The following is a 26581-nucleotide window of genomic DNA, read 5'->3' as shown; positions in this document are numbered from 1 at the left end:
ACCACAAGAAAAAAAATAAATCATTATGTCTTGATGACTGGTGTTGACCCCAGTACTATGAGTCACAAGGGGAAGAATAATCACTCATGCCAATCTTTTTTCTTCTGACAAAAACCAAGAATAAAAAGTTAAGAAACAAAAGAGAAAAATTTATTAATGCCCAGGACAAGATATCTTGAATTAAAAGCACTTTTAATCATTTTACCTCCACCTAACTACTGTCTGAAACTGTATTGCAAAATGGCAGCATAAAAAGAGGGAAACATAAGTTGTTGTATTATTCCACATTGCTACTATTCTACCCTTTAAAAGCTTTTAAAGCTGTTTTCAGCCAAACAGACATTTTTTCTCTATTGTATTCTGACAAAAAGCTACAAGACATAACATCCAACGCACAAAAGGTCACCAAATACTGTTTTTAGATCTGAAATATTTCCCTGTTTTAATCAAAGAACACTTTATTTGCATTTGCTGCATTATTAATGTTATGCAATTCCTTCATTTCTACTTCAATGAGATCAGAGAAGAGATCTGTGTACTTCTCCCTTAGGATTCTTACAAGCAGGGAAGTAATCAATTGTCCACAAATGAAAACAGGAGGTTTGATCAAGTACCGTTCATTCTATAATCAGACTTCTCTTTTTGTCTTTCTAGGCAGATTTCATAATAAATTTGTTTCCTAAACTTCAGCATGTCTTCCACATCTTTGTAGGTGAGCATTTCTTCAACAGACAGAAGCTGAAAGCCACTCAGTTTGAAAGCTGACTTGTGCTGCACAGAATTCAGCATGTTCAGGGACATCCTAACTGATTCACTCAGACTAGAACAAACAGGGAAAATCCTTGCAGTCCACAGCCCCAGATGTGTGCCCTCACTGGAGAAGAGCTGGTCTGAAGCCTCTAAGCTCCAGAGGTCAAGGCATTCTGGCAAGCTGACTCCAAAAAACTGGAGGGAGTGTATATCTGACAGCAATTTCACACACTTTTTCAAGTCGTCGCCTACACCGAACACCATGGTGACATACTCCACTCGACCAGTCATTTTCACACTTACTGAACTCAGGAAGCAGTGTGAGGGTATGTCCACACTGAAATTTATGTAGGACCCACTAACAATGCTGCCTTTCCCTACTGAGACTTCAGGCCCAATTCTGGAGTATTCAACGACAGAGCCAGGCCCTATCACACACCCGGGCTCAAGGATGCTCTGGATGATGCTCAACTGATCCAAGGTCTTGGCTGAGTCAGGGAAGATGCTAAAAGCCACAGGCCGCAAGCCAAGCTCAAATCTCAGTTTGCTCTCAGCAGTAAAATGAAACAAATACTCCTGAGTAGTCCCGATGTGGTAGAACTGGGAGTTGTTGAGGACTATGACATTCAGGGCGGTGCCTTGCAGGAGGGAGTACAGCTGCTGCCGCACTGCCACCAACCCTGGGTCCACCTTGGAGACATTACTTGTGTTTTTGGTGTAATCTGGGGTGGCTCCAGGCCCCAGGGCCTGGAGAAAGTCACCATACGCATCTATTTCACAGGCCAGAGTGCCCATCTGCTTATAGAACTGCAGGAGCTGCTGGGCAGTGCTGTGGTGCATGTAGAATACACTGTCTGTGTACACACACTCCGAGGCCACGGCCGAGTCTCCGCAGCTCCCGGGGGAGCCGAGCTGAGGGTGACCCCTCCTCACGCACACCGCACCACTCTGCCGCATGGTCTGCACGTCAGGCTTGTGCAGGAAGCGGTAGCATGATCCATACTCCAGCCCTCCCTTTCCTGAAAAGCTGCACGGATCCAGCACAAACACCCCGTGCGTGGTCCCGACTGCCAGGTCTGAGGGGTGGGCCAAGGCAGTAAAGCCAGGTTTGTCAAAGGTGATGGCTTCTGTGACGCCGGTGCTGTACAGCTCTATGTCATCCGAGCACGTGACGAGCACTCCTGGTTTCATGTGACGGGGGAAGTCGATGTACATGGCCAGCTTCAGCTCCAGCATCTGGTACACGGGCTCGCCCAGCGGCAGGGCTGTGAAGATCTTGCCCAGGGCACTTGCACTTGGCAAACGCTGGCTGTAACCACCTGGAAAAAGACTCTTTCAGTTCCACAGAGACACTGCACATAAGTGAGCAAAAGACTAAACCTAGGCAGCTATTTCACAGCTACACAAAAGCGTTAACAACCTCTCAGCTTGGTCATACACCAAGTCTCAGAGCACATCTGACCTTATGTCCAAAACCCAGCCTGCCTTATTTAGCTCATATTAAAACTGTGATTGATTTGTTACCTTTTTGTTTCAGAGCTATCTGTTGCTGAAGTGACAAAAGCAAACATTACCCGCTTTGTGCTTGGAGGAGAATCACCACATTCCTGATGGGAATTTTAAGCCAGTAATGGGTCAAAAAGGCCAAGGTTTGGTCACAACACTTGTTATCACTTGGTTTCTTTCTCCTCTGCAGCACTGATGCTCTCCCACATCTGGAAGTGGCCTGACTCAGTGGATGAGAAGGCAAGTATTCAGCCTGCCCAGAGGCATGAGGAGCCCAAGGTCCCCTGAGGGACGGTTGTGTTCCTTAAATTATTGTTTCAAGGCAGAAATTTAAATCACACCTGCGAATCACATCTTTCTCACTGACTGAGCAACTTTAGGTGCTGAGAAAAAGTGTTGAAGTGACAGTAACATCTGGCAAGCACCAGCCTAATTTCAAATTATCAGACACATGGGTTACTTTTCTCAGGGAACAGTATTTTGGAACTCCAGCTCCTCTGCCACTTTATTATTTTAAGGAAGAACAAAAGAAAAGGTATCACTTTATAGTAAAATATATAAAATTTACCAGAATGGATTAGCAGCACAGTGAAGGAAGTCCACTGATCACCATACTGCTCTTCCAAGCACCGAAGAGCATGAAGAGTTGATCCACCATTTCCTAAAGGAAAAGTATTTTAGCATCTGTGAGAAGAGCTCCAGTAACACCTGTTCTGACAGGTGAGGTGTACTGGTGCCCAGCCAGAGAGATGGGATAGACTTTCTACCATATCGTGGTTGATAAGATCACACACAGAAGCTGATGGACAGTCCCTCTGGAAGCCTGTGCTCTCTGAGGGGATGGCATCCTGAGCAGACAGCTCCAGAGAAATCTCTGTGATTTCCCCTCCCAGTCACCTCTGCACAGCCCCACCATTTGAAGCATTTAATCAATCAAATAGGCCATAACTCAGCCACAAAAAACAGCTCCTGTAAGAAACAAGTCACATAAAAGCCTACTAATGGATTCAAGGCAGTGTTCAGAAGTACTCCTGACATTTACAGTATGGAAATAAGAAACGTTTGGGATCTGAGGGAATGGTTTGGGATATTTTATGAGCTCATGCAACTTAAAACTGCCAGATTCCTGAGAATTAACCTCTGCATATTACTGTACACCGCAGATAATACTGAGATTACTTAATTTGTACATCAAAGCGAACAGGAATTAAGACTTACAGGAAGGTATTATGAGCAGTGAGACCACTTTTACATCACCAGTGGGTAGTGTACTAAAACATAATCAGACTGTTTAAGTAACCAGGTCAAGCAAGTACGAATGTGCAACACACGAGTTAGTGCTATCCCACACCCAGAGGACACGCTCCGAGGAGCGGCACAGCCCGTTCCGCAGCACCCCCCGGTCCCACATGGGCTCCCGCCGCCCCGACGCCCGCTGTCCCCGCAGCGAGCCCCGAGCGCTGTCCGGAGCCCCGCGGCCGCACGCACCGATCCTGGGCCCCGGCGGGTCGGCGCACACGAGGTACCGGACGGCCCTGGGCAGCTGCTCCCGCCGCAGCTTCTCCGCCAGCTGCTCCCGGAACGCGCCCGCCTGCGCCGCGTCCGCCGCCGTCAGCACCACCACGTCCCACAGCTCGCCGGGCCGGGCGGCCGCGCCTGCGGGAACGGCGCCGCTCAGCCTCCGCCGGCACGGCCTGGCCCGACCCCGCGGGCCGCCCCCAGCCCCGCGGGACACGGCCCGGCCCAGCCCGGCCCCGCAGGCCGCCCCAGCCCGCCGCACCTCGCAGCGCCGCGAACCGCGCCAGCCGCCGGGCCGTGTCCTCCCGCCGCGCCGCGCTGCGCTCCCCCATGCCCGGCCCGGAGCGCGGCCCGGAAGCGCCGGCGGGACGGGGGCGGGCGGAACCCTCGGGACCGCCCGGCCGGGCGGGGCCGGGGCTGGGCTCTGCGGAGCTCTGCCGTGCGGGGCTGGGCTCGGTTCGGCTCGGCTCGGCTCGGCTCTGCCCGGCCCGGCTCTGCGGGGCTCCGGGCGGGCGCGGCTCGGGGCCGCTCCCTGCACCCACCGCGGGTACAGGCGGGTGCCCGGTTTGTAAATCCGCCGAGGAGCAGAGTCCGGCAGCTCCTGGACTCGCCCTTTGCCGTCCGCCGCCCCTCCCGCCCCGCTGGGAGCTGGGGAGCGGCACCGACCAGGCCGATAGCGCCTGCGTTCTCTCATAGCGACCGGCAGGAGTCACGCAGCTGAAGGTTTTTCCTGCTGAAGATTTTTCGCTCTGCGGTTCCTTGCCTCGGATATTGTGGGTTTTGATCTGCGGGTTCCGTTTGTATTCAGAGTCTGGTGAGATTACAGATACCAAATGCAGTCAGAGGGGAATGAAAGAAGGCTTTGCTGTGATAAGATCTCATTATACACAAATCTTACAATAAAAAGTAGCTGTAAAAGCACAATAGGAGCTACTGAGAAAAAAAAAAGAATTTATGAAGTTAAAAAAATGTACGATAAATCCATAGTTTTTCGTGATTGTAAACCGCTGACAGAGAAGATTAAAGAAAAAAAAGATAAATGCTTCACTGTGCTTCCTCAGTGTGAGGCTGTGATGCAGGGGATAACACTCCTAATCAGAGCAATGCACACCACAAAGATCCCTTTGATCCTTCCTTGTGCTCTCGACCCGCTCCAGGAAGGACGATGCTCTCTTCTGCTGGAGCTGCACCTCTGCTCTTTTGTGCGGGGTTTTCGCTGCTGACAGCAACGCTGCCCGGCAGTCCCGGCTTTCCCTGGAGTCCTTCTCTGCTCAGCGCCCGGGCTCTGCAGGCCCCGCGCATCTGTGGCCCCTGGCCGGGCTGTGCAGGATCTCTCTTTGGATGCTGCACCAGCACGCCCAGGATGCCCCACTCCAACATTGGCACTGCACCTCCAGCACGGCCCCGCAGCGCCGGCACCTCGCTTGTGCTGCGATTACAGGACACAACCCCAGCTGCATTTATCACTGAGCAGGTATCCCTTCACTCGCGGCTGTGCTAGAGTAGTGCAGTGAAAAAACAAGCACGGGCATTTGTTTCTGAGCACACTTATTCCACCAAATCCCATCAAACTGTGTGAGGGAGAGGTTTCCCACACCTGTGGTGTGAGCTATGCTGCCAGTGGAAGAGCCCGAGTCCCTCCAACACCTCAGATGGAAAATGCTCAAGCCCTGAATATTTATGAAAGTGCTGAGATTTTATGTCATTTTTGTAATCTAAGCTCTTGCAGAGGCACAGTGAGAAACTGCTTGTTCTCAGCAGTGATGGACCTGTAACACCAGACCCGCTGCTCAGCTTTGCCTGGCTCAAATAGCAACAAAAAATAACTGCTAAATTAAAGTCTGTGATTTAGCTCAGATTTCCTATGCTCCCACCCAGAACAGGAAATATCTGGTATTTCAAGGTGAATTAAATGTGTTGATGAGTGCTGTGAATCTGTGCTCTTATGGTCCTTTTCCTTAGAACTGGATTTTAAATGCTGCATAAAAATGGGAGGAAATGCCTCCGTGGTTCAGGTGGCAAAAATAAACAGGTGTGGTGCTGGCTTGTGAGGAATTCCTCACTGAAAGGGGGTCAGGCCTTGTCAGGGAGGGTTGGAGTGCCCGTCCCTGGAGGTGGCACTCAGGACAGGGGGCACGGGGCCCAGGTGGCACTCGGTGGTCCCGCAGGTGTTTTCAGCCCCGCTGCTCCATCTGCAGAGCGCGCCCTGCTCTGTTCCACGGATGGGCTGTCCCCTCCCCGCTGTCCCCACACCTGGCACAGCCCCTGCTCCTGCCTGCCAGCGCTCATTAGCGCTGCCTCTACTTGATTACTTTCCCAGTTCTCACACATGCAGTTACTTATGCTTTGGGTTTATTTTGCATAAATTATCTGTGTATCTGTGTCACAGTGGAAGTGTCCCCACTGCATGCTGGTGGCCAGGTCAGCTCATGGAAAAATAACTTACATGTGTTGTTATTTGTATACTACTGTATATTAATATAAATATTGTTACACTGGTGGTATTATAAAAAAAGGGGATACAGTTCAGACCATTTGCCTGTAAATAAGCTTTGCCTCCTTAAAATATATCTGGGTAAAAGAAATTATTTTTTTAGCAATACATAATTTGGTAAAAAAACTTCCACTAAAATAGAGGTGGAACATTTTGTAAACATTTTATTAAAGTCATATGTAAGAAAAATGTTAAATACTTTCTAGGCACATCAGCTGTGACTGTGCTGGGCTTAGATACCTGTCAAAGGTAATATCTGCAATTTATTGGAGACAAAACAATTGAAATGCTTAGCAGAAGATAAATGATCTTTTTAGCTGGAGTATAGAGTCCATAATTACAGTGGGAAACAGATTAGGAAAAATAGCATTCCATCATTTGTCCTGTTTGACATTTGCAGAAGTTCAGGGTATTTATTTAATATTTAAACAGCCCATCTCAGGAATGTTTTCAATGTTTGATTTGGTTGAGCACTTCCCTGACACCCTTCATCATTCACCCAGATTATTTTTGCAGGCATACATACAATATTTTAAGATTCTGTCTTTTTATCTGCAGTGTGTTTGTACCCAGACAGTTTGTTAAACTGCTAATGAGTCCCACGGGGCAGTATGTTAGAATTAAACAGACACTGATACCTGCTAGAAATAAATTTACAAAGCCCAGAAAGAAAGCCTCTCTCTCCCTCTATACAAACAGTCTGAAGCTAAGCTGCCACTTTACGGGCTGGGTTGCCTTCTCCCTGCTCTGGGGTGGGCAAGCTGGCACTGCAGGGCTGCTGGAGCACCATGCCCAGCTCAGGAAGGACCTGGAGCTGCTGGGGAGAGCCCAGAGGAACCCATGGAGCTGCTGCAGGGCTGGAGCCCCTCTGGAGCCAGGCTGGGACACCTGGGGGTGCTCACCTGGAGAGGAGAAGGATCCAGGGAGAGCCCAGAGCCCTGCCAGCCTCTAAAGGAACTTAGGAAACGGGGAGAGTCACTTTTTACATTGGCAGATAGTGAAGGGACAAGGGGGAATGGTTTTAAACTGAAGAGGAGAGATTTACATTGGAGACTAGGGACAAATCCCTCCCTGTGAGGGTGGGCAGCCCTGGCACAGGTGCCCAGATTTGCTGTGGCTGCCCCTGGATGCCTGGCAGTGCCCAAGGCCAGGCTGGGCACCGGGGCTGGAGCACCTGGGACAGGGGAAGGTGTCCCTGCCATGGCTTTAAGGTCCTTCCCAAGCCAAACCTGTCTGTGATTCTGTGAACTGTAGGGAAGTAAAATCAAATGCTTCTCAAGGTTTTTTGAGAAAAACACTTAACTGTTGGTAGATTCGGTTATACTGTCCAGGAGATGGCACCATACATTCAGTCTTTCTTTAAAAAACCAACCCAACCCCAACCACAGTAAATCTTCAAAAAGTATGGAGGAGATGCTAGCAGAAGTCCAATGTATTATCATTACAGTGTTGTATACAAGTTTCTATTTTTGATATAATCACCAAATATTTGATAACTATTACTCCTAGTGTAAATCACTCTTTGAAAAATGTCTGGTGAGAAGCAGAGTGGAGGAGTTCGGCAGAAAGACTCCAGTGGAGTGTTCAGTGAGTGGGAGAAGGTGTCTGTTTCTGACTGTGGTGTGATTTTTGGGCCTGAGACGCGAAAGAGCAAGGCAGGGGGATGGGGTTGGTTTGTTCTGACAGGAACATGAGGTCCTGTAAATCAGGCTTTACACTAAAAGTGATGATACTTTTAGTAGCATTGATGGGATTGGACCCAAGTTCCCTGATAGCAAATGTACCTGAGAAATGTTTCTTTTTTTTGTTTGTTTGTTTTGGTGGGTTTTTTCCCCTGATTGTTTTAAAGGTTTGGGCTTGTTCTTTGCTATTTAAGCCACCTGAGGATCTCCCCGGTGAGGGTGGTGGCCTCGTTCTGCAGCTCAGCTGGGCACAGGCTCAGCCCCAGAACCCACCGTGGGCCCAGCCTGGGCACCCTGAGCAGGGCTCCCTCCTGGCACCCACCGAGCTCTGACCTTGCAGCTTTGTACTGGAAATGAGGGGTTGGTAGCAAAAACTGGCTTTGCATTCTCCAGGTGTGCTCCCTCAACAGTGATGCTGATGCAGGAAGACAGGAATGATTATTTTGTACTGCTCCTGGCAGCAGTATCAATATTCTTATTTTCTGTTCGTTCCCAGCACTTTCCCTTTTCAATACTGCACTTTTTTCCTTTAATATATCGCCTATGTTTCTGTTGCACTTATTTGTTATAAATATATTATTGTCTATTGGTTGCACAAATGTCTTTTGGGAATTTTTTCTTCAAAGGCAGGGAAGGAAACAGAGAAAGAAGAGAGGTTTTCTTCTGCTTTTGAGACTGGCCCGTGCTCCAGCAGCTCCATGGAGCCTGTGTGCCACATCCTGTGTGGGACAGATAAGCCCAGGGCTCACTGAGCTCTTCTGGAGCCATTTCTCTAATGCATCAGGCACAAACTGTCTTTCTGCCTTTCAAAGTCAGGCATGTGTGTCTCATCCTAATTATGTTCTTTCCCCTCTAACCCATTTTTGTTCAAGTTGTTGCCATAGGCAATTGTGACAGTGTTCTCCTTCCATTGCTACTATATAGAGGGGATCTGCTATAATTATTGCTTAAACTGAGTTTTTCGTAATTGAAAATGTTAGAACCTATATTGACCAAATGTGCTGCTTTGGGCCAGGCCAAAATGTGCCTTCTGTCTCCTGGTCATCCTGCTGTGTGGGGTGTGCAGGGCAGGCTGCAGGAGGGCAGGCACAAAGCAATGTGCTGTTCATTTCAAACTTTTTGCAGTATTTCCTATTTATTTGAAAAACAATCTCGACTCTTGCATGACCAACAGAGGAGATGGGTCAGGTCTGCGTCAGGGGGCAGACATGTGGGAAAACTTTCACAGCATACAGCTTTCCCTTTAAAAGTAGAAAAAAGTAGAGAGAATTTCAAATAATTCTCTCTTTTTCCATCCCTGTCTTTAATAAAAGTCTAACAAAGCTGTGTTGAAATGAGTAACTGTTAGATGTATAACTAAACCTCCCTGTGTAATCTGGGGCGCTGCAAGATCGAGTGAACCGTGAGTTTCCCTTCTGGATATATGACCTCACTGAAAGCTCTCAATATTTTTCACCAAGAAAGAATGAAAGATATGGGGTTTAAAGAATGGGGAAGTTATAGACTACAAAGCTGCCTACTATTGGCTCTGCAAGGAAAAAAGCAAAGTCTACAAAGAGCTATTGTTGGTTGTATGGACATCCAGGAGCCAGTGGTGCTGGGAGTGATGGGTCTGGAACAACTTCAGTGTTGTGTTGCTGTTCTGAGACCCTTGTTTACAACTTCAGCACCAAGATTTAATGGTTTCTGGTTAGTTAAAAGATGGAGAATGTTACCAATTACATTTTAGATGCAAAAAATGGGTGCTTGATTTTTCTTGTCTTTATCACATCCTTAAAGGAAGAAGAAAAAGACATGAGAAGCCTTTGGCAGACAGGCAAGGAAGTGAGGCTCCCGGAAGACTTTTTAATGTGATTCTAAAGAGATTCCAGACACTGCAAAAGAGCAAAGCACTTTCTAAACTGCAGAGAAAAATAAATATTTTTAAAGGATTTCAGCATATTTAACATAAAACTTGTTGATTTATAAGAGTCTAATTATTACAGTCATTAAAAGACCATGATTATCATTAAAAGGCTATTATCAGAAATGAAATGCTAAAAACAAATGATATATATTGAATAGGATCATACATATTTCATAGAACATATTATACTGCAAAATAAGTTGTCATGTAGCCATGGCAATGACTTTTAAGTTACCCTTTTTGATGCCTTAATGCACTGCTCTGCATGTTTTAGTGTCAAGCCTCTGAACATGCCCAGCACTCAAAAGCTCCAGCTGAGAGTGAATATAAAGTGGTAATTATGTACCTAACTGGTCACATGCATGGATAAATGGTGTTTGTGGGCACAGGCCATGGCCCTGGGAGCCCGAGCTGTTGGAAGGCAGCTGGAGGTGTTGGAGGGGAACTGGAGGTGTTGGAAGGGAACTGGAGGTGCTGGGCAGGAGCTGGAGATGTTGGAGGGGAATTGGAGGTGTTGGGTGGGAGCTGGAGGTGTTGGAGGGGAACTGGAGGTGTTGGACAGGAGCTGGAGGTGCTGGACGGGCGCTGGAGGTGTTGGAGGGGAACTGGAGGTGTTGGACAGGAGCTGGAGGTGCTGGACGGGCGCTGGAGGTGCTGGACAGGAGCTGGAGGTGCTGGACAGGAACTGGAGGAGCTGGGTGGGAGCTGGAGGTGCTGGACAGGAGCTGGAGGTGCTGGGTGGGAGCTGGAGGTGCTGGACAGGAGCTGGAGGTGCTGGGTGGGAACTTGAGGTGTTGGACAGGAGCTGGAGGTGTTGGACAGGAGCTGGAGGTGCTGGACGGGAACTGGAGGAGCTGGGTGGGAGCTGGAGGTGCTGGACAGGAGCTGGAGGTGCTGGGTGGGAGCTGGAGGTGCTGGACAGGAGCTGGAGGAGCTGGGTGGGAACTTGAGGTGTTGGACAGGAGCTGCAGGTGTTGGACAGGAGCTGGAGGTGCTGGACAGGAACTGGAGGTGCTGGGTGGGAGCTGGAGGTGCTGGACAAGGCGCTGGAGGTGCTGGATGGGAGCTGGAGGTGCTGGACGGGAACTGGAGGTGCTGGGTGGGAGCTGGAGGAGCTGGACAGGAACTGGAGGTGCTGGGCAGTAGCTGGAGGTGCTGGACAGGCGCTGGAGGAGCTGGGTGGGAGCTGGAGGTGTTGGACAGGAGCTGGAGGTGCTGGGTGGGAGCTGGAGGTGCTGGGTGGGAACTTGAGGTGTTGGACAGGAGCTGGAGGTGTTGGACAGGAGCTGGAGGTGCTGGGTGGGAGCTGGAGGTGCTGGACAGGAACTGGAGGTGCTGGATGGGAGCTGGAGGAGCTGGACAGGAGCTGGAGGTGCTGGATGGGAGCTGGAGGTGCTGGACGGGAACTGGAGGTGCTGGATGGGAGCTGGAGGAGCTGGACAGGAGCTGGAGGTGCTGGACAGGAGCTGGAGGTGCTGGACAGGCGCTGGAGGAGCTGGGTGGGAGCTGGAGGTGTTGGACAGGAGCTGGAGGTGCTGGATGGGAGCTGGAGGTGCTGGACAGGAGCTGGAGGTGCTGGGCAGGAGCTGGAGGTGTTGGACAGGAGCTGGAGGTGCTGGACAGGCGCTGGAGGAGCTGGGTGGGAGCTGGAGGTGTTGGACAGGAGCTGGAGGTGCTGGGTGGGAGCTGGAGGTGCTGGACAGGAGCTGGAGGTGCTGGGTGGGAGCTGGAGGTGCTGGACAGGCGCTGGAGGTGCTGGATGGGAGCTGGAGGTGCTGGACAGGAACTGGAGGTGCTGGGCAGGAGCTGGAGGTGCTGGACAGGAATTGGAGGTGCTGGGCAGGAGCTGGAGGTGCTGGACAGGAGCTGGAGGAGCTGGGTGGGAGCTGGAGGTGTTGGACAGGAACTGGAGGTGATGCATGGGCCCCGATCTCATAAACCACAGGGAAATGGATTTACAAGACAGAGATTGTGTCTGCACTTCTAAGTGTCCATATCCATTCTACATGTCCTTAATTAAGAAAGTTTTCAGTGTATAATTAAAACACCAAGGCCAATATTGACTGCTCAATTAAATTCAAGGCCAGGGGAGGTATGAATGGGTTTGTTCTAGGCCATGGGGCTCCTCCTGATGATCTTTGTTATGAACAGGGCATCTGTCTGTAACAGCATTTTATTTGAGAAAAAAAAAAAGAATGGGATTCTGGACTATATTTGCGCGTTTAAAGTTCATAATATTTTATTGATAACCCCTTCCTCTGTCATACTATGTCTGTCTACTTTTATTTCGAGTGTTTTCTTTGATTTCTGTGTCAAAGAGCTGATGGGTACATCACAGCTGATAAGATCCAGCTGAGATTAAATGACTTCAGGTTTGTGGTAGAGAAGAGAACAGTTTCTACATACCAGACCCCATAAAAGCAGAAGGTTTGGATGCATGGTGGGCGCTGAACTCTCATTTACCCTCTCATTAGATCACGTGGGACAGGAGCTGGTCTTGGTCCAGATGCTGCAAAGGCCATTGGAATCTTTTATTGCAGCCTTTTATTGCAGCTGCTTCACTGAGGAGCCAGAGGTGGAATCATCCATGTGAAGTCCTTGCTGGCAGTGTGGAGTTCCTTGTGAAGGGCCTCTCCTTGTCACACCAGGTGTTTGTTGCTGACTGGGCTTGCCCTGTTTGCACAGGGGCTGTGTTGGGCTCTGGTGGCTGCAGCTGATGGGGAGACCTGCAGGTGTGAGGAGATGGGGCTCCCCAGAGGCGGCTGTCACCCAAATCCCCCTTGGGAGAAATCCAGTGTCTGGCCTGGCAAGGAGCTTGGAAAGCACAAGCTGCCCAGAGCAGCTGTGGCAGTGCCCAAGGCCAGCCTGGACACTGGGGCTGGGAGCACCTGGGACAATGTTCCTGCCAATGGCAGGACGTGAAACTGGAGGAACTTTAAGGCCCCTTTCAACCCAAGCCAGTCATTCCATTATTCTATGTATCTGTGACATTTAAAAAGAGAGTGTAGAAGAATATCTCAGGTTTTGTCCTCATTCTTCAGGGGGACATTAATTAACATGTTTGAGGCCAGCATTTATGTCCTCGCCCTTGGCTGCAGGTTTTGTGCTGTGGTAGGTGAGACAGTTTTCCACCCATGTACTGCTCATGGTGCCTGCTCTGCCCACCCTGCATGGGGCAGCCCTGCAATCATGCCATCAGGGTGCCTTACGCAACCTCCAAGGTGACATTGCAGTCACTCAGAAATTACACAGATGTGGTAGAGGGTGACATTCTTGTCGTCTTGACACAGTGGTGACATTAGCATCTAATTATCTTGTAGTCAATTTAACAGCACCAGTCACATCCTGTAGATCACATATTGTACCACCTTGATGAACTGAATCTCCTGGGGACATTAAATGGGTTTGGATCACCAACAATTCAGGTGATCAAGGAAGCATTCAATGGATTCAATAAGTGTGGCAGTGCTCAGTTGTCTCTGCAATGGTGGCTTGCTGCTGTGAGGCCTGGGTATACTGTGGTAAAAATGAATGGAAAGGAAGATCTTGGGCTGGAAAACCAGCCAGGAATAGTGTTACACCAGGATCTGGTGCCTGCAGGATGTGGCAGCAGCCCTGAGAGCCCCCGGGCACGCGGGGCAGCACGACAGAGCCCAGCTTTGCTGGGAGGACAGCCTGGTCATCTACACAGCGCAATTACAGCTGACCTGGCTTGAGCTGGATCAGCTTCTTCCCATTGTTCGGGCCTCCCTAATTTCTCATCAGCCCTGTCTGCAGTCAGGGCTGTCACAGAGTTTTGTGTGAGCTGTGAAGCACAGCCTGGTGAAGCAGGGGACAGGGCGATCATTGCTGTCATCGCTGGAGCCTGCTGTTCCATCCGGACACCTGAGCCTGCTCTGAGCTGGCCACCACGTAACCAGAGACAGCTGGGAGTGAGCATTGCGCTGACATTTCAACGGGAGTGAGCATTGTGCAGACATTCCAATGGGAGTGGGCATTGCGCTGACATTCACACGGGAGTGAGCGTTGCACAGACATTCCAACGGGAGTGAGCATTGTGCAGACATTCCAACGGGAGTGAGCGTTGTGCAGACATTCCAATGGGAGTGAGCGTTGTGCAGACATTCCAACGGGAGTGAGCGTTGCACAGACATTCCAACGGGAGTGAGCGTTGTGCAGACATTCCAACGGGAGTGGGCATTGCACAGACATTCCAACGGGAGTGAGCGTTGTGCAGACATTCCAACGGGAGTGAGCGTTGCGCTGACATTCCAATGGGAGTGAGCGTTGCACAGACATTCCAACGGGAGTGAGCGTTGTGCAGACATTCCAACGGGAGTGAGCGTTGCACAGACATTCCAACGGGAGTGAGCGTTGTGCAGACATTCCAACGGGAGTGGGCATTGCACAGACATTCCAACGGGAGTGAGCATTGTGCAGACATTCCAACGGGAGTGAGCATTGCGCTGACATTCCAACGGGAGTGAGCATTGGGCAGACATTCCAACGGGAGTGAGCGTCGTGCAGACATTCCAATGGGAGTGAGCATTGCACTGACATTCCAATGGGAATGAGCGTTGCGCTGACATTCCAATGGGAGCGAGGGGAACACTCTGCGCTGGAGGCTCTGGCTGGTGAGGCAGCCCTCAGCTCTACAAACTGCTGCTCTCTCTGCGAGGCGCTCCTTGTCTCCCAAGGGTGAGCAAAGCTCCTGAGTCACCGAGCTCCTCTGCAGGCTGCTCCAGCCCGCCACGGCTCCCCGGCTAATGAGCACTTCTGAGCAACAACTGCAGGCTGCCTTCTGCGCGTCCAGCCACCAGCATGTTTTCCTCTATTTAATTAGATAACAGGCAACATATTTCACAAATAATGTCTCTCTCTCAAGAACCATTTGTTGTAGGTGTCTAGCTTTCTGTTTCTCAATTACCCCTTTTTCAGAAAGCATTTCTGGTTTTGATTGATCCTCAGTTGTTATTAATGCATTCCTGGCTGTATTATCCAGAAATGAGAACTATAAACTCATATCTCTGGATGTAATCACACCTCTATTACTGTCCATCACAGAACACACAACAAAAAAATTGATGCAGCTTTACACCTCAGTATTATTCAAATGAGTTCTGATTTTTTTTTTTTTTAATGGGTGACCTGGTTTGGGGATAGTTTAATGCATATTTATTGTAATCACACCCAAATATTACCTTCTTCCTTAGCATTTGAGGTCGCTTAAGGTAATTGCAAAATTTAGTTTTAGCGACATGCATGGTTACTAATGAATTACATTGACCACCCAGAGCAGTTGTCCTCATGTTATCAGTCCCTTCTTTGATATTCACAAGGGAAATCTTATCGTCTTGCACAGAGACAGAGAAACAAACATTAAATTTGATTGTATGACCAAGCACCGGAGTAATAATCTTCATATGACGGTTAATGCTTTTACTACTTATCAATTCACTTATTATGTTACTCTTTGAAAAGTGAAGTGTTGAACAAATAAGTAGATCTTTCTCTTCTACATATGTAAAGACAGAGTGTGATTGAGTAAGCCTACTGAAAATTTTGATTTTATATGAATTGTTCTACTAAATCATGATGGCATCTCTGTGTCTCCCTAAATAGATATCTCTTTCAAATTCAGGAAAAAGTTTTCAGGTATTTCATATATTTCATGAAGTCTAAAAGAGAATCAAGGAACACTGTGAAAGTCCCAGAGTCAGACTGAAATGTTGGTGCTACTTTGATGAGTTTTCTAAAGTTCTCACATACATTTGTTCTGTGTTTTGTGACCAAGCTGTGGTGGCGTTCCAAAGCAGTGTGGTCAAAGCGCTGCTGCAGTGGGATGTGTTTAATTGCCGCCCCTGCTGATGAAGAATCTCGGGGCTGAGCTGTCCGTGTGGAGCCCCAGGCAGGGGTGCCCGGTGAGCCCGGTGCCCAGAGGAGTTTGCCAGCCCTGTGGGGCACCAGGTGCCCTCAGTGCAGCCTTGCTGCCTGCTGAGGGAATGGCCAGCACCTCCAGCTCCCCTCCAACACCTCCAGGGAATGGCATGGTGCCTGAATGAAAGCTGCTCTCTGATTCCTGGAAGGAAATGAGATGTGGCCGTCTTTTCTACCAACCCTTCAGATATGTGTGACTGACAGAGGCAAATACAAACACAGACTCTCTGTGCATGCTGGGGGACAGGGGCCTCGCTAAGCCTCCCTGTGCCGTGCTGGCATCAGGAGAGCTAAACCAGGCTTTTCACCTTTAATTAAATCCAGGAGTTAATTTGTCCCTGCAATGGCAATGGAGATGTACCCACCCACAGCACGGTGCACGCTGGCCTCCTTCCCATTCAGTAACTCTTGCTGTGCTCCTCTACTTGCTCTGGAACCAACACCCTTCAGCAGGCTCAGGCTTTAGCTTATATTTATATGATTGCAGTGCTGGCAATAAAGCTTTCATGTGGAGCAAGAAGGAGATGAACATTAAAACAGGTTAAGTGGCCCAGTAATTGAACCTGCTAACAAATGGGGGGAAGCCCTCTTTGTAGTAATTTCTTTGCTTTGCATAATGTGTGAGTCTGGAGCAAACAGGGTTTTCCGTGGGCTGTTGATGTGTGTGTACTCGATGTGCCATGTTAATAATGCACATGGAAATTGAGTAATCGGCAGGTTGTCCTCTCAGCACACAGATTGCCATTGCCCAGAGTGCATGGCAAATGAGGAGCTCGATAATCCAAACGGGGCTGTGTGCTCGGCAGAACCCAGGGAGGGAGGGAGGGTAATCCTGCCTCAGAGTGTGGGATCACCCCGAGTAAAACCCCTTGGGAAGTGCAAAGGGTCATAAACAAGCAGTGTCTGAGCTGCTGCTCTGTGCGTTTCAGCCAGACAGCACTTCAGTTATTGCTTTCCAGGCTCATTGGATTGTTCTGGCTGCGTTGGTCTGCAGTCTCAGCATCACGCTGACCTGCCAGGATTTTGTCCCTGTGTTCCCTTTTGCTGTGCTCCTGCTGCCCTTGGCACGCCCTGGGTGCTGTGCTCCCCGAGGTGCTGCACAGGTGATGGCTCTGACCACCTCCATCTGTTTATGGGCCCCTTGTGCCCCTGGGGCCAGGTGACAGAGGGCATTCTGACAGGTGATGCACCGTCTGAGGATGTCTCAGAATTGCTCCTGCAGGGCAGCAGTGCAGCTCGGGAGGGATCCCTGTGGGATGTGGCTTTCTCAGGATGCCCACTGCCCATTGCCCACTGCCTGGGGACCTGGTGCCACCTCCCCTCACCTTCCTGCCTTGCTGCCACTGTCAGGACCCTGCTCCAACACACACCGCACCCACATAAGAATTCCCCCTCTGATTTCTGTTCTTGTGCATTATTAAGCAGCATCGTGGCCTCTCAGTGTTTCTGTGTTGCTGTTTCCCTCTATGCTGTTGCTGTGTGCAAATGCTGAGATGCACAAACACCTCAGTGAAATCCCCCTCTCTGTGCAGAACTCACAGTGATTCTGTCATTTTTAATACAGCACCTAATTTACAACCCTCAGCATGCTGCTGCAGCAGCAGAACGATAACAAATTACCAACCTCATTTATTTTGTTGCATAGTTTGTTTTGTAATTACAGGAGCAGGGTGGTGGTGGTGGTGGTGGGGCTGCTCTCAGGCTCTGGTGGGTGTGTGTCTGTCTCAGGCATGGTGAATGAGTGCTTGGTCACCCTCAGAGCAAAATGCCTCCCTGTGCTTAATGAAATTCCAGCCTGGCCATGGTTTCAGCCTGGTTTGTGAGTGACGCTAAAGGCTTTGAGATTCAACAGTTGCCACATCCTGTGGATTGCCAGAGACAATTGGGGCTAAAGAAAATACCCGCAATCCCTGAATTAATCAGCAAATGAATTTGCTCTGCCTGTGCTAACATTGATTTTTCCTCCAGTTTTGCAAGTCTTGGCTAATGAACCTTCTGGCAAGAGTGCTTGCCAAAAAAGAAAAATTTGGTCAAATATTGTAGAATTTTGATGGCCTATGAAATGAGTGTATAAATCCCAGAGTATATTTGCTAGAACCCAGTTATGAAGCTCATCTTGCCAAGAAAAATATGGACTATTATCTGACTTGCTTGCAAGCAGGCAGCAGACAAATTTACTTCCAGGATGTATTCAGGGAATGGCTTAGAGCTCCAAAAAGGGAGTGATGGTCTCCGAGGCAGAGGCTGCAGAGGAGTTAGAGCAGCTCCTCGCTGTAGTCTATTTACCCAGCTCCCAGTGCATGGTGTGCCTGCTGAAGTCTCCCTGCTGAACACTGCTCAGGACCTCCAGCTGCAATACTGGGTGCTGGAAGGCAAGCTAAAGGAAATGGTGTTTGATTCAGCAGCACCAGGGCGTCTCCTCCGTGGCTGGGGGATGGAAGGCAGGGCAGAGTGGCCACTGTTGTGTCCATGTTGGCCAGCTGGGTACCCCCTCATCCCCTCTGCCCCAGAAGGCCCCAGGAGCAGCCACTGCAGCTCCTGTCTGCACAGCTGGGAGCAGCTGGAACTGGGGGGTCTGTCCTGGTCTCCATCCCTTCCCAGCAGCACCTCTGGAGTGCTGCAGGACAGTCCAGGGGTGTTGTCCCCATGAGTTCCAGAGGGAAGGATGAAGGAACAGAGCTTGTGTCCAGAGACATGGCCAGGGGCTGAAAAAGCCTCTGTTGCACTTGGTGCCATTTGAGCTATTTTAATTTTATCTAATTTTTTGTGTTGTCAGACTCAATACCATCAGCCTCACCCCCATGCCTCTGCAGCATGGCCACTGCTGCTGCCACCACTGTGGCCATGGTGTCACTGCTGATAACTTGTCTGACATTAGAGAGATTAATTTGCTATGAAAATGACCCTCAGGAGACTCGTGCAGACGCAGGATGAATCATATTTGAGATATGGGATGTCATTGTTTCGGAAGTTCTAATTAACTTTTTTTAGCCGTCAAAAGTAGTGGTTACAGGCAGATCATGTCTGCCCCATCCTTCCAATGGGATGGCTCAAGGAGCAAAAGCCCTCTTACCATTCTGTGGGAGGCAGGATGATTGCTGAGTTGTGCTGGGACCTGCCCAGCCAGGCTGCTTCCATCCTCTGCACTTTCATTGCGAAGGTAAATGAACATGTGGATCAACTTGGATAAACTTGGAACTAAGACTTCTCATCTCTTTCTGGAAAACCTAACAATCAAATATTTCAAATAATCAAACAGAGACTCTGTTTGGGACGTGTGAGACTGGAGAACATGAAAAATTAAACCAAACTTTCATTTTGAATCTGTAACTGTCTCAGTTTTATGATCAATAATCTGTTTTTTTTTCCTGAGGTTATTATCATTTTCCTCACTGTTTCTCCTGTTGTCACCTTTATCCAATATTCTAGAAAATATGATAATACAGAACTGTCCAGACATGGAGGCTGTAATAAGACCCAGCAGAGAGTCCAGCTGGGGAATTTCTACTATGTAAATGGTTTTGTCTTCCTATTTAGGCCCATTTGATATGCCCAAGCAGGTTCCTGCTGTAGGAAATGGTGTGTCTCAGCTGTGCAATTCAGCTGGGACCCGGCTGAGATGTGTTTGAGGGCAGCAAATCACTGCTCACACCTGGGAGGAGGAGGAGGAGGAGGAGGAGGAGATGACACAACCACAGCATGGATTCACTCTGGCACTCTGCTGGTGGTAGAGCAAAGAAAAGGAAAAGGGATTTCCCTCTTTCTTGCCTGTGAGTGGTGCCTCCAGAGCACCCTTCCTGGCCTATTTTCAGCCCGAGGTTTGGGTGCTCAGAGCACTTTGCAGCAGAACCACAGGGTTTGCTCTGTCTCTGCAGGAAGCCACACCTTAATCACCTGTGCCCTGGTCACTGCCACCTGCACCATCACCCAGGTACCAGCGATGGGTTCTGAGCCAGCCCCCAGAGCAGTGACGGCACTGGGATGAACCCCTGTTTGCCAGGAGTTACGCTCTCCTCTCCCGGGAGAAGGCAGGGTGAGCTCAGCCCAAGGCCTGAGCTCCAGGTGTGCTCGTAGGAGGTGCTGGGCACTCTCCTGATGTGGCTGGGAAGAGCCGAGCTGCCTTGGGGAACCCTCCTCTTCTGAGGGGCTGTGTTTGGTGAGCTAAGACAATAACTGAAGGCAGTTCAAGCTTTCTGGTTTGAGGGTGCTAGCAGCAGGTCCTTCCCTTGGGAGGTCTCTGATGAGACATCCCCAGCGTGAGCAGCAGCCTGGCACGGGGCTGTGCCAGCTGGTGTGCCCAGTGCCTCTGCTGCTGGCTCACCCAAGATGTGCAGGGAGGGAGCTCTCAGTGTGCTCCCCAGGACAGCTCTCCTCACCTTGCTGCCGTCCTGCTGCACATCTCCTGCTCCTGCCCACAGCCCTGCTAGGCAGTGAGGTGATGCTGTGCCACTGCTGCCAGCTGTGCCACAGCCTTCCCTCTCCCTGCTGGGCTGGGGCAGCACCGAGATTCCTGTTCCACTTCATATCCGAAAGCTCTGTCTTGAGCATTATGGTTGAGAGCTTCCTGATGGCTCTTGCTTGGAAACTTGGCACCAGCTTCATTATGTTGGAGAACAGACAATTCATCCATTAGGTTTCCTAGAGCAGCTTTCTGGTTTGCAAAGGAAAAAAAAAAAAAACAACCCAAAAACCTACATCCACAAAAAAGCATTGGGTAGCATGTGTCAGAACCATCTGCACATGTAAAACATGGAAGGGAGGGGAAAACTGTTGTTGAAATGTAAATGCCAGAATACCGGATTTGAATGACCTCGTTTCGGCAATAACCAAGCATGAGATTCCCAATTTACCAGCCTGTGTATGGTGTCACCTCATCTGACAGAGGCTGGGGGTCACCCCATGCTCAGTGCCTGGGCTGTTCCCACCCCATAGGGGGCCAGTGCTCCCAGAGACCTCCATCTCCCCTGGCTGGGGTCACCCCAGCCTGTCAGCCTACAATGCATCTTTTCCCTCACCTTCTTCTGTGCAGTTTTATCTGGGTTTTTGTACCAGGGTGATAAGAAAAGGCAGTTTTTGTCACTGACAGACATGATGCAAAAGGTGATGGTCTCCTAGAGGTGTGGCCAGGTGCTCACTGGGATTTTCCCAAGGTTTACTTTTTCTGGAAATATATTTAACTCTTACTAATGTAAATGTTTCCATCAACTTCTGTTTAAGCTGGGCATCTGCCTAGTTTGAAAATCCATCTGAGAAGTTATGAGCAGTTATGAGCAAGGTTTATGGGCAGTTATGGGCGAGGGTTTTACCCAAACACCCTCAAAAGGCATGTTTTTAACTGAACCATGATGGACAACAGGGGTGAGCTCCCAGGTGCATTGTCCATCCCTGGCTGGAGGCCCAGCCATGACCCCCGCCCAGGCTGTGTTTGGAGCTGGGGCAAAGGCAGTGCTGCCAGGTGGGGAAGGAGAGCTGCCACGAGCCCAGGGCTGGGGGCTGGAGGAGATTTCCTTCCTGGGCTCAATGGAAAACACTGTTTGTGTCGCTGTTTGCTGGACAGAGAGGCTGCTGCAGAGGTATCTGACCTTGGTGCCCTCAGTTTGAGTTCCTTACTGCCAGAAGAGCTGCTGCCCTGGGGCATGTGGGGCTCAGTGCTGTGCTGCCATGGCAGTGCAAGTACAGGGAGCAATGTATTAATGAGCAAAGTAATCAGCCAGCAAGCAAATGAACACCCTGGGCTGTTTGTCACGAGCCAGCTCCGTGGACAGAGCTCTCTGCAGATCCCTCAGAGAGAACAACAGCTCTGTGCCAACTTGTCTGTCAGTGTCAAGGAGACTCTAACGCACTGGTGTCTGGAGAGAGCTGTCTCGGGGGCAGGAGGCTGTGGTGGGCCGCAGGGAGCAGCCAGCACATGGACTGTGCTGTGTGGGGCATGGGTAGAGTGCTGGGCCTGGGTCAGAGCCTTGGGGGCTGTGTGGGGCACAGGGACAGCTCTGGGGCAGGGTCAGAGCCCTGGGGCTGTGTGGGGCACAGGGACAGCTCTGGGGCTGTGTGGGGCACAGGGACAGCTCTGGGGCAGGGTCAGAGCCCTGGCTGCAGAGCCTTGGCTGGTACCTGCGGTGCTGAGCGTCCCTTGCTCCAAAGTGCCTCGGAGGCCTGCTCCGATGGCATGCTGCAGCCAGCTCTCCAAGGTCCCAATTAGTGTTTGAGCACTGCCCACGGCTCCTGGTGCTTTCTTACTGCACCTAGTGCTGGGATTTTACTGCTTTTCCTTCAAAAAGCTCCTTGGCCACTGCTCTCCATCTGGCAGGTGCCAGCTGCAGCCCCGGCCTGGCTCTGGTGCCCATGCAGGGAGGCCTGGGCCTGTGGAGCCATCTGCAGCATGGCATGGCAGGTGTGCAGCACTGGGCTGAGGGAGGGATCCCACGGCACTGGGGGCACTGGGGGCACTGGGGGGCACTGGGAGCACTGGGGGCACCGGGGGCACCGGGGGCACTGGGGGCACTGGCACACAGCTCCCACAGCTGGGGGTTAAGGCTCCACACCCTGATGTCTCTCTCCAGCCCTGACCTGTGAGGGGGGATCATCTCTCTCTGCACAGCTCCTGACAGGAGGGCACAGCCAGGGGAGTCAGGGAACAAGGACAGGAGCAGAGGGAACGGCCCCAGGCTGGGCCAGGGCAGCTCAGGGTGGATATTGGGAATATTCCTTCCTGGAAAGGCTTACCAGCCCTGGCACAGCTGCCCCATCCCTGGAGGGATTTAAAAGCCCTGTGGATGGCACTTGGGCATGTGGGTTAGTGGTGGCCCCTGCAGCGCTGGGGGATGCTGGACTTGGTGGTCTGGTAGGGCTTTTCCAACCTAAACAATTCTGTGATTCCCAGATGTTTTGAGGGAATGGGAATGTGCTGCAAAGTTGTTTTGAATTGACAAGTCATGACAGCATGTTTATAGGTACCGTTGGGAGAAAAATCAACCACAAAGGGAACTCGGTTTTATTTGTCATTAATTTTGAATTGCTTCAACAGATGTTTGCTGGGAGCTGCTTTAACCTGCTTAATTTGTCTCTGTGTAAAGCAAAACAGATAGCCTCAATTAAGAGACTGATTAGCAAGTTCTTTAATGACTTTCAATAGTTTTAGTCATTATTGCTGATACAGAATACTGAATCCTGAATCCTGGGAGCTGGGATTTAGTTATTGTGTAAAAGCTAAAACACATTGCAGTTGTGTGTGTACCGGGCATTTTTAAAATGTTGTTTTTTGGTAGGGAATGGTACCTTGGGGTGTCCCCCATTAACAGGTTTAACTCTAATGAATGAATGCCATCTCTGTGTGCACTGCCAGCAGACACATCTGCAAGGCTGGGAGGGGTGACAGGTTGTCATCTCAAAGGTGCCTATTCCAGCCCCCCACAGGCATTCCTGCTCTCCTGTGTGCACAGGTGCCAGCTCCTCTCCTGGCAGCTAATCTTGCACAGCTGCTGGGCTTTTCCCCTGGTGCCATCCCACCTCGCTGCCCCACAGCACACCCCAGCTGGAGGCTGTTCTCTGCTGCTGCCTGACACCTGGCTGAAGGGACTGCTGTACCTGTGTGTCACCTGGCCACAGGCTTGGAGCCATGCAGAGCTTTGCCTGGGAAGGGCTGGTCCAGCCAAATACTGCACGCTTAATCTAAGTGCTGAGGTGTTCAGAAACCAGTGAGGTGAAATGCTGGGTTGGTGCTGCACTTCACCTGGGCAGCAGCTGCTGAGGAGCGAGATTGATTCCATCAGCTGTAGAGCTCACGCTGTCCTGGCTCCTGCCTGCACTCCTTGGGCAGAGCTTTGCCCTGCACCTGCAGTGTGGGTTTGGGACCCCTGATGGCACGAGCTGGGGCAGGAGCATTGGGAGCAGCACAGCACCTGCAGCTCACAGTGATCCACCCATCACCTGGGAAAGGCCAGGCTGGGAACTCCTCCCTAAGAGGTGACAGCTCAGAACATTTACTGCTCCCTTCTTGGTTCTCACGTAGGAGCTGTGTATATTTCTCCAGATATTTCAGAAGTCAATTGTTCCGTGGCTTACTGAAATCCGTGACTTCTCCCTGCATTTCTGGCTTCTCGAGCATCCTCCTGCCATGGGGACTGCCACACCAGCACTGCTGGCAGTCACTGGGCACATCCAGGGGCTCTTCCACTGAGGCCTGGATGCTGAACGACCTGTTGTGTCTCACAGCTCTGCGATGTCTGGGACTGTCCTTTGGTTTATGTTAAACATAAACACTCCATGTTTCCTATTGAGTGGGAATGCTGCTTGCACTAAGAGGGCAGCCAAATTTTTTAAAAAAATCAATAATTGTTTTGAGGGCCACCATTTAAAAACAAACAAACAAACAAACAAACATATTGGGAAATTACATGCTGAAAAAGTTGCAAGCTGGCTACACAAAACAGCCAATCATTTCTGGAAATCTTGACCAGCAATATTTTGTCCCTGTTTGGCTCTGCTCAGCTTACACATCTTATTGCCATGTCCTGGAGCCAATGTGTGCTTTCATCACTGAGAATTAAGTCAATAAATGAATGTAGAGAACTCAGCCAAGGGCAAAAATCAGTCTTTACAGCACCATGAAAAGGTGTTATTTATTTATTTATATTGTCACTCAGAGAATGCTGCCACAGTTACATTGAAAGTTATAAACAACTTGTGGCTGAAAGCTGCATTTTAGGTAGATGAGGCCAGTTTTTTTGCTAAAAAGAGAAAAATAAAGCAAACAGAGGAAAGAAGATCTGTGAGAAGGAGCTACAGGAAAGCAGTAAATTCCAAAACGAAAAGGCAAAGTGCACTGTCCAAATCATTCACTGCAGGCTGATGGTGAGCAGCAGTTCAGCCCTGGTGAGAGGAGTGCTCAGTCTGCAGCCTGGGCTGTGAGACCAGGCCCTAGTGATCTCAGTGTGCAGTTAAAACTCACTTTGGTGAGCTGTTCTCAAGCTTTGTCTGCCTGGGAAGCTCGGAGGAAGGTTGTGCTGTGGTGAGGGAGGGTCTTTGGCAGAGCCTGGTGGTGGCCCTGCTCTGGTGGTCCAAGCTGCAGTGTCCAGCACCACGAGCAGCCTCTGCAGTGGCAATGCCAACAGGAATGGCAGTGATCCTTCCCAGGTGCATTAAACTGTGCCACTGCCTTCAGAACCACATGGGAGCAGGCAAGATTTAATCCAGGAAGTGTTTACAGCCAAACCTCGTTTCGGTTGTTTTTTAATATGTAAAAAAATCTTACCTCTCTGTTGGTGAGCAAAACTCCTTGAGTTTTTGCAGATGTGCAATGTGGGTATAAAAATCTCTGGAAATGTGTTTAGTGAAAATGATTATTTTCAAGGATAAAAGAAGAAAACAAACCTTCAGCCCTGGTTGGGAGTTTGGTTTCACCCGTCGAAGCTCTTTTTCTTCTAGGACATCATAAACAATCTGTTCAACTGTGGAAGGACCTGTCAAGAGACATCTGTGAAGACGTGAGGTAACGAGTGGAACAGCACACAGGGGCTGTCCCTCAGGCTGAGCTCGTTAAAAGGCACCACTGACATTACATGCTACAGGTTTTAATGGAGTTTTATTTGTGATTGTTACATCAACACCTACCATGGTTACAGCGGAGGAGAGACCCAGAAGAATCGATTTCTTCTGCAGGTGGTTTTGAGTCTCTTTATTTCGAGCAGCTAACACTTCAAGGTTTTTTTCTCTCTGTGTCTCAGTCAGGGCAGTGCTCTTCCTTCTGCACGTTGAGTCCCTCCCCAAGTCCAGCATTCATGACAAGGACTGTGCATCAAGAGTGTGGGCAAGGGCTCGGCTTGTCTGGAGCCACAGGTTCCCTCGGTTTTTAAAGGCAGTGTTACAGGAAGGTGAAGTTATTTTTTCAGTAGGGCAATGAGATGATAAGGCAGTAAAAGTGGTGAATGAGACCTGACAGTAATCATGGTGTATTGTGTGCTAGGAATGACCTGATCCAAACATTCCCAGCTGGTGGTTCTAAGGCAAGGCTGCAGGTCAGAAACACACCTCAAACCCCCAGCTCTGCAGGCGTGCAGACCTGAGTCCTGGCCAGCTCTGCACACCTGAGGGAGAGCACCTTGCCCTGGTGGTGCTGGTGTGGACTGACACGAAGCCCCACCTCTGGGTGGCATCGGGGCCCTTGGCGTGGCTGCTTGGAGGAGTCAGCACCAGGGACAGGTACATCAGAAAGCAGGAAGAGACGCTGGCATACCTGGTCATTAGCTTCAGAATTGTTCTAAAAAAGCCTCAATTTTTTCATTCGAGCAAAATCACAAGGATTATCTGTAACAACAGAATGGCAGCTGATGATTTAGCTTGGATTTGCCCTGTCAGGTGCCTTCATGAGGACACGCTGGCGATGGGGAGCCCTCCCACCAGGCAGGGAGCACAGGCTGGGGCCACAGAGCTGGGGCAGGGGCTGTGCCCATGCAGGGCTTGGCAAGGGCGCCGTGCCAGCCCTGGGGGCACAGCCCTGGGGGCACAGCCCTGGTGTCCCTGTGCAGCCCGGGGGCCTGGGCACCTGGGAATGGCTGCCAGGGTCCCTGTGCCCCCCAGCCCGGGCAGGAGCCACGTCTGGAACAGGGTGGAACTGGCGAGGGCTCCACTCCACACTATTTCTGCTGCTCATCTGGTCAGCGCCAGTCTGTTGTGTGGGCAGATTGTGCTTGTCTCAAGGTATTTGGAGTGGATAATCTGATCAGTGCCAGTCCGTTCTTGGCTTCTCTGTCCACCTGCTGACTCCCTTGTGTCACCCTTCTGGTGCTTCAT

The 26581-nt window shown here is 50.3% G+C and overlaps 1 protein-coding gene across 1 annotated transcript; it reads right to left on the bottom strand.

Moving 5' to 3' along the window:
* Nucleotides 1–128: 128 nt before the first annotated feature.
* FPGT (fucose-1-phosphate guanylyltransferase) lies at nt 129–26032 on the bottom strand. Its single transcript, XM_063165129.1, has 6 exons — nt 25932–26032; nt 4965–5203; nt 4037–4585; nt 3745–3912; nt 2825–2917; nt 129–2069 (listed from the first exon to the last, which is right to left on the bottom strand). Exons 1-6 carry the CDS (start codon nt 26030–26032, stop codon nt 607–609), a joined length of 2613 nt encoding a protein of 870 aa, XP_063021199.1. The 3' UTR covers nt 129–606.
* Between the last annotated feature and the right edge of the window lie 549 nt (nt 26033–26581).

This window comes from Melospiza melodia, chromosome 11 (genome assembly GCF_035770615.1).
Source record: "Melospiza melodia melodia isolate bMelMel2 chromosome 11, bMelMel2.pri, whole genome shotgun sequence".
NCBI lineage: Eukaryota > Metazoa > Chordata > Aves > Passeriformes > Passerellidae > Melospiza > Melospiza melodia.
The sequence above is the reverse complement of the archived record's forward strand: the minus strand, read 5'-3'. Positions and strand labels throughout refer to the sequence as shown.

Excerpts from the sequence above, each read along its gene's own strand:
- FPGT (XM_063165129.1), bottom strand. The coding sequence starts at position 26,032 with ATGACCAGGTATGCCAGCGTCTCTTCCTGCTTTCTGATGTACCTGTCC. Across the intron at positions 5,204-25,931 it reads GGCCCCGATGCCACCCAGAG|CACAAGCGAGGTGCCGGCGC; the intron begins GTGGGGCTTCGT and ends CTGTAATCGCAG. Across the intron at positions 4,586-4,964 it reads CCCCGCACAAAAGAGCAGAG|ACTCTGAATACAAACGGAAC; the intron begins GTGCAGCTCCAG and ends TAATCTCACCAG.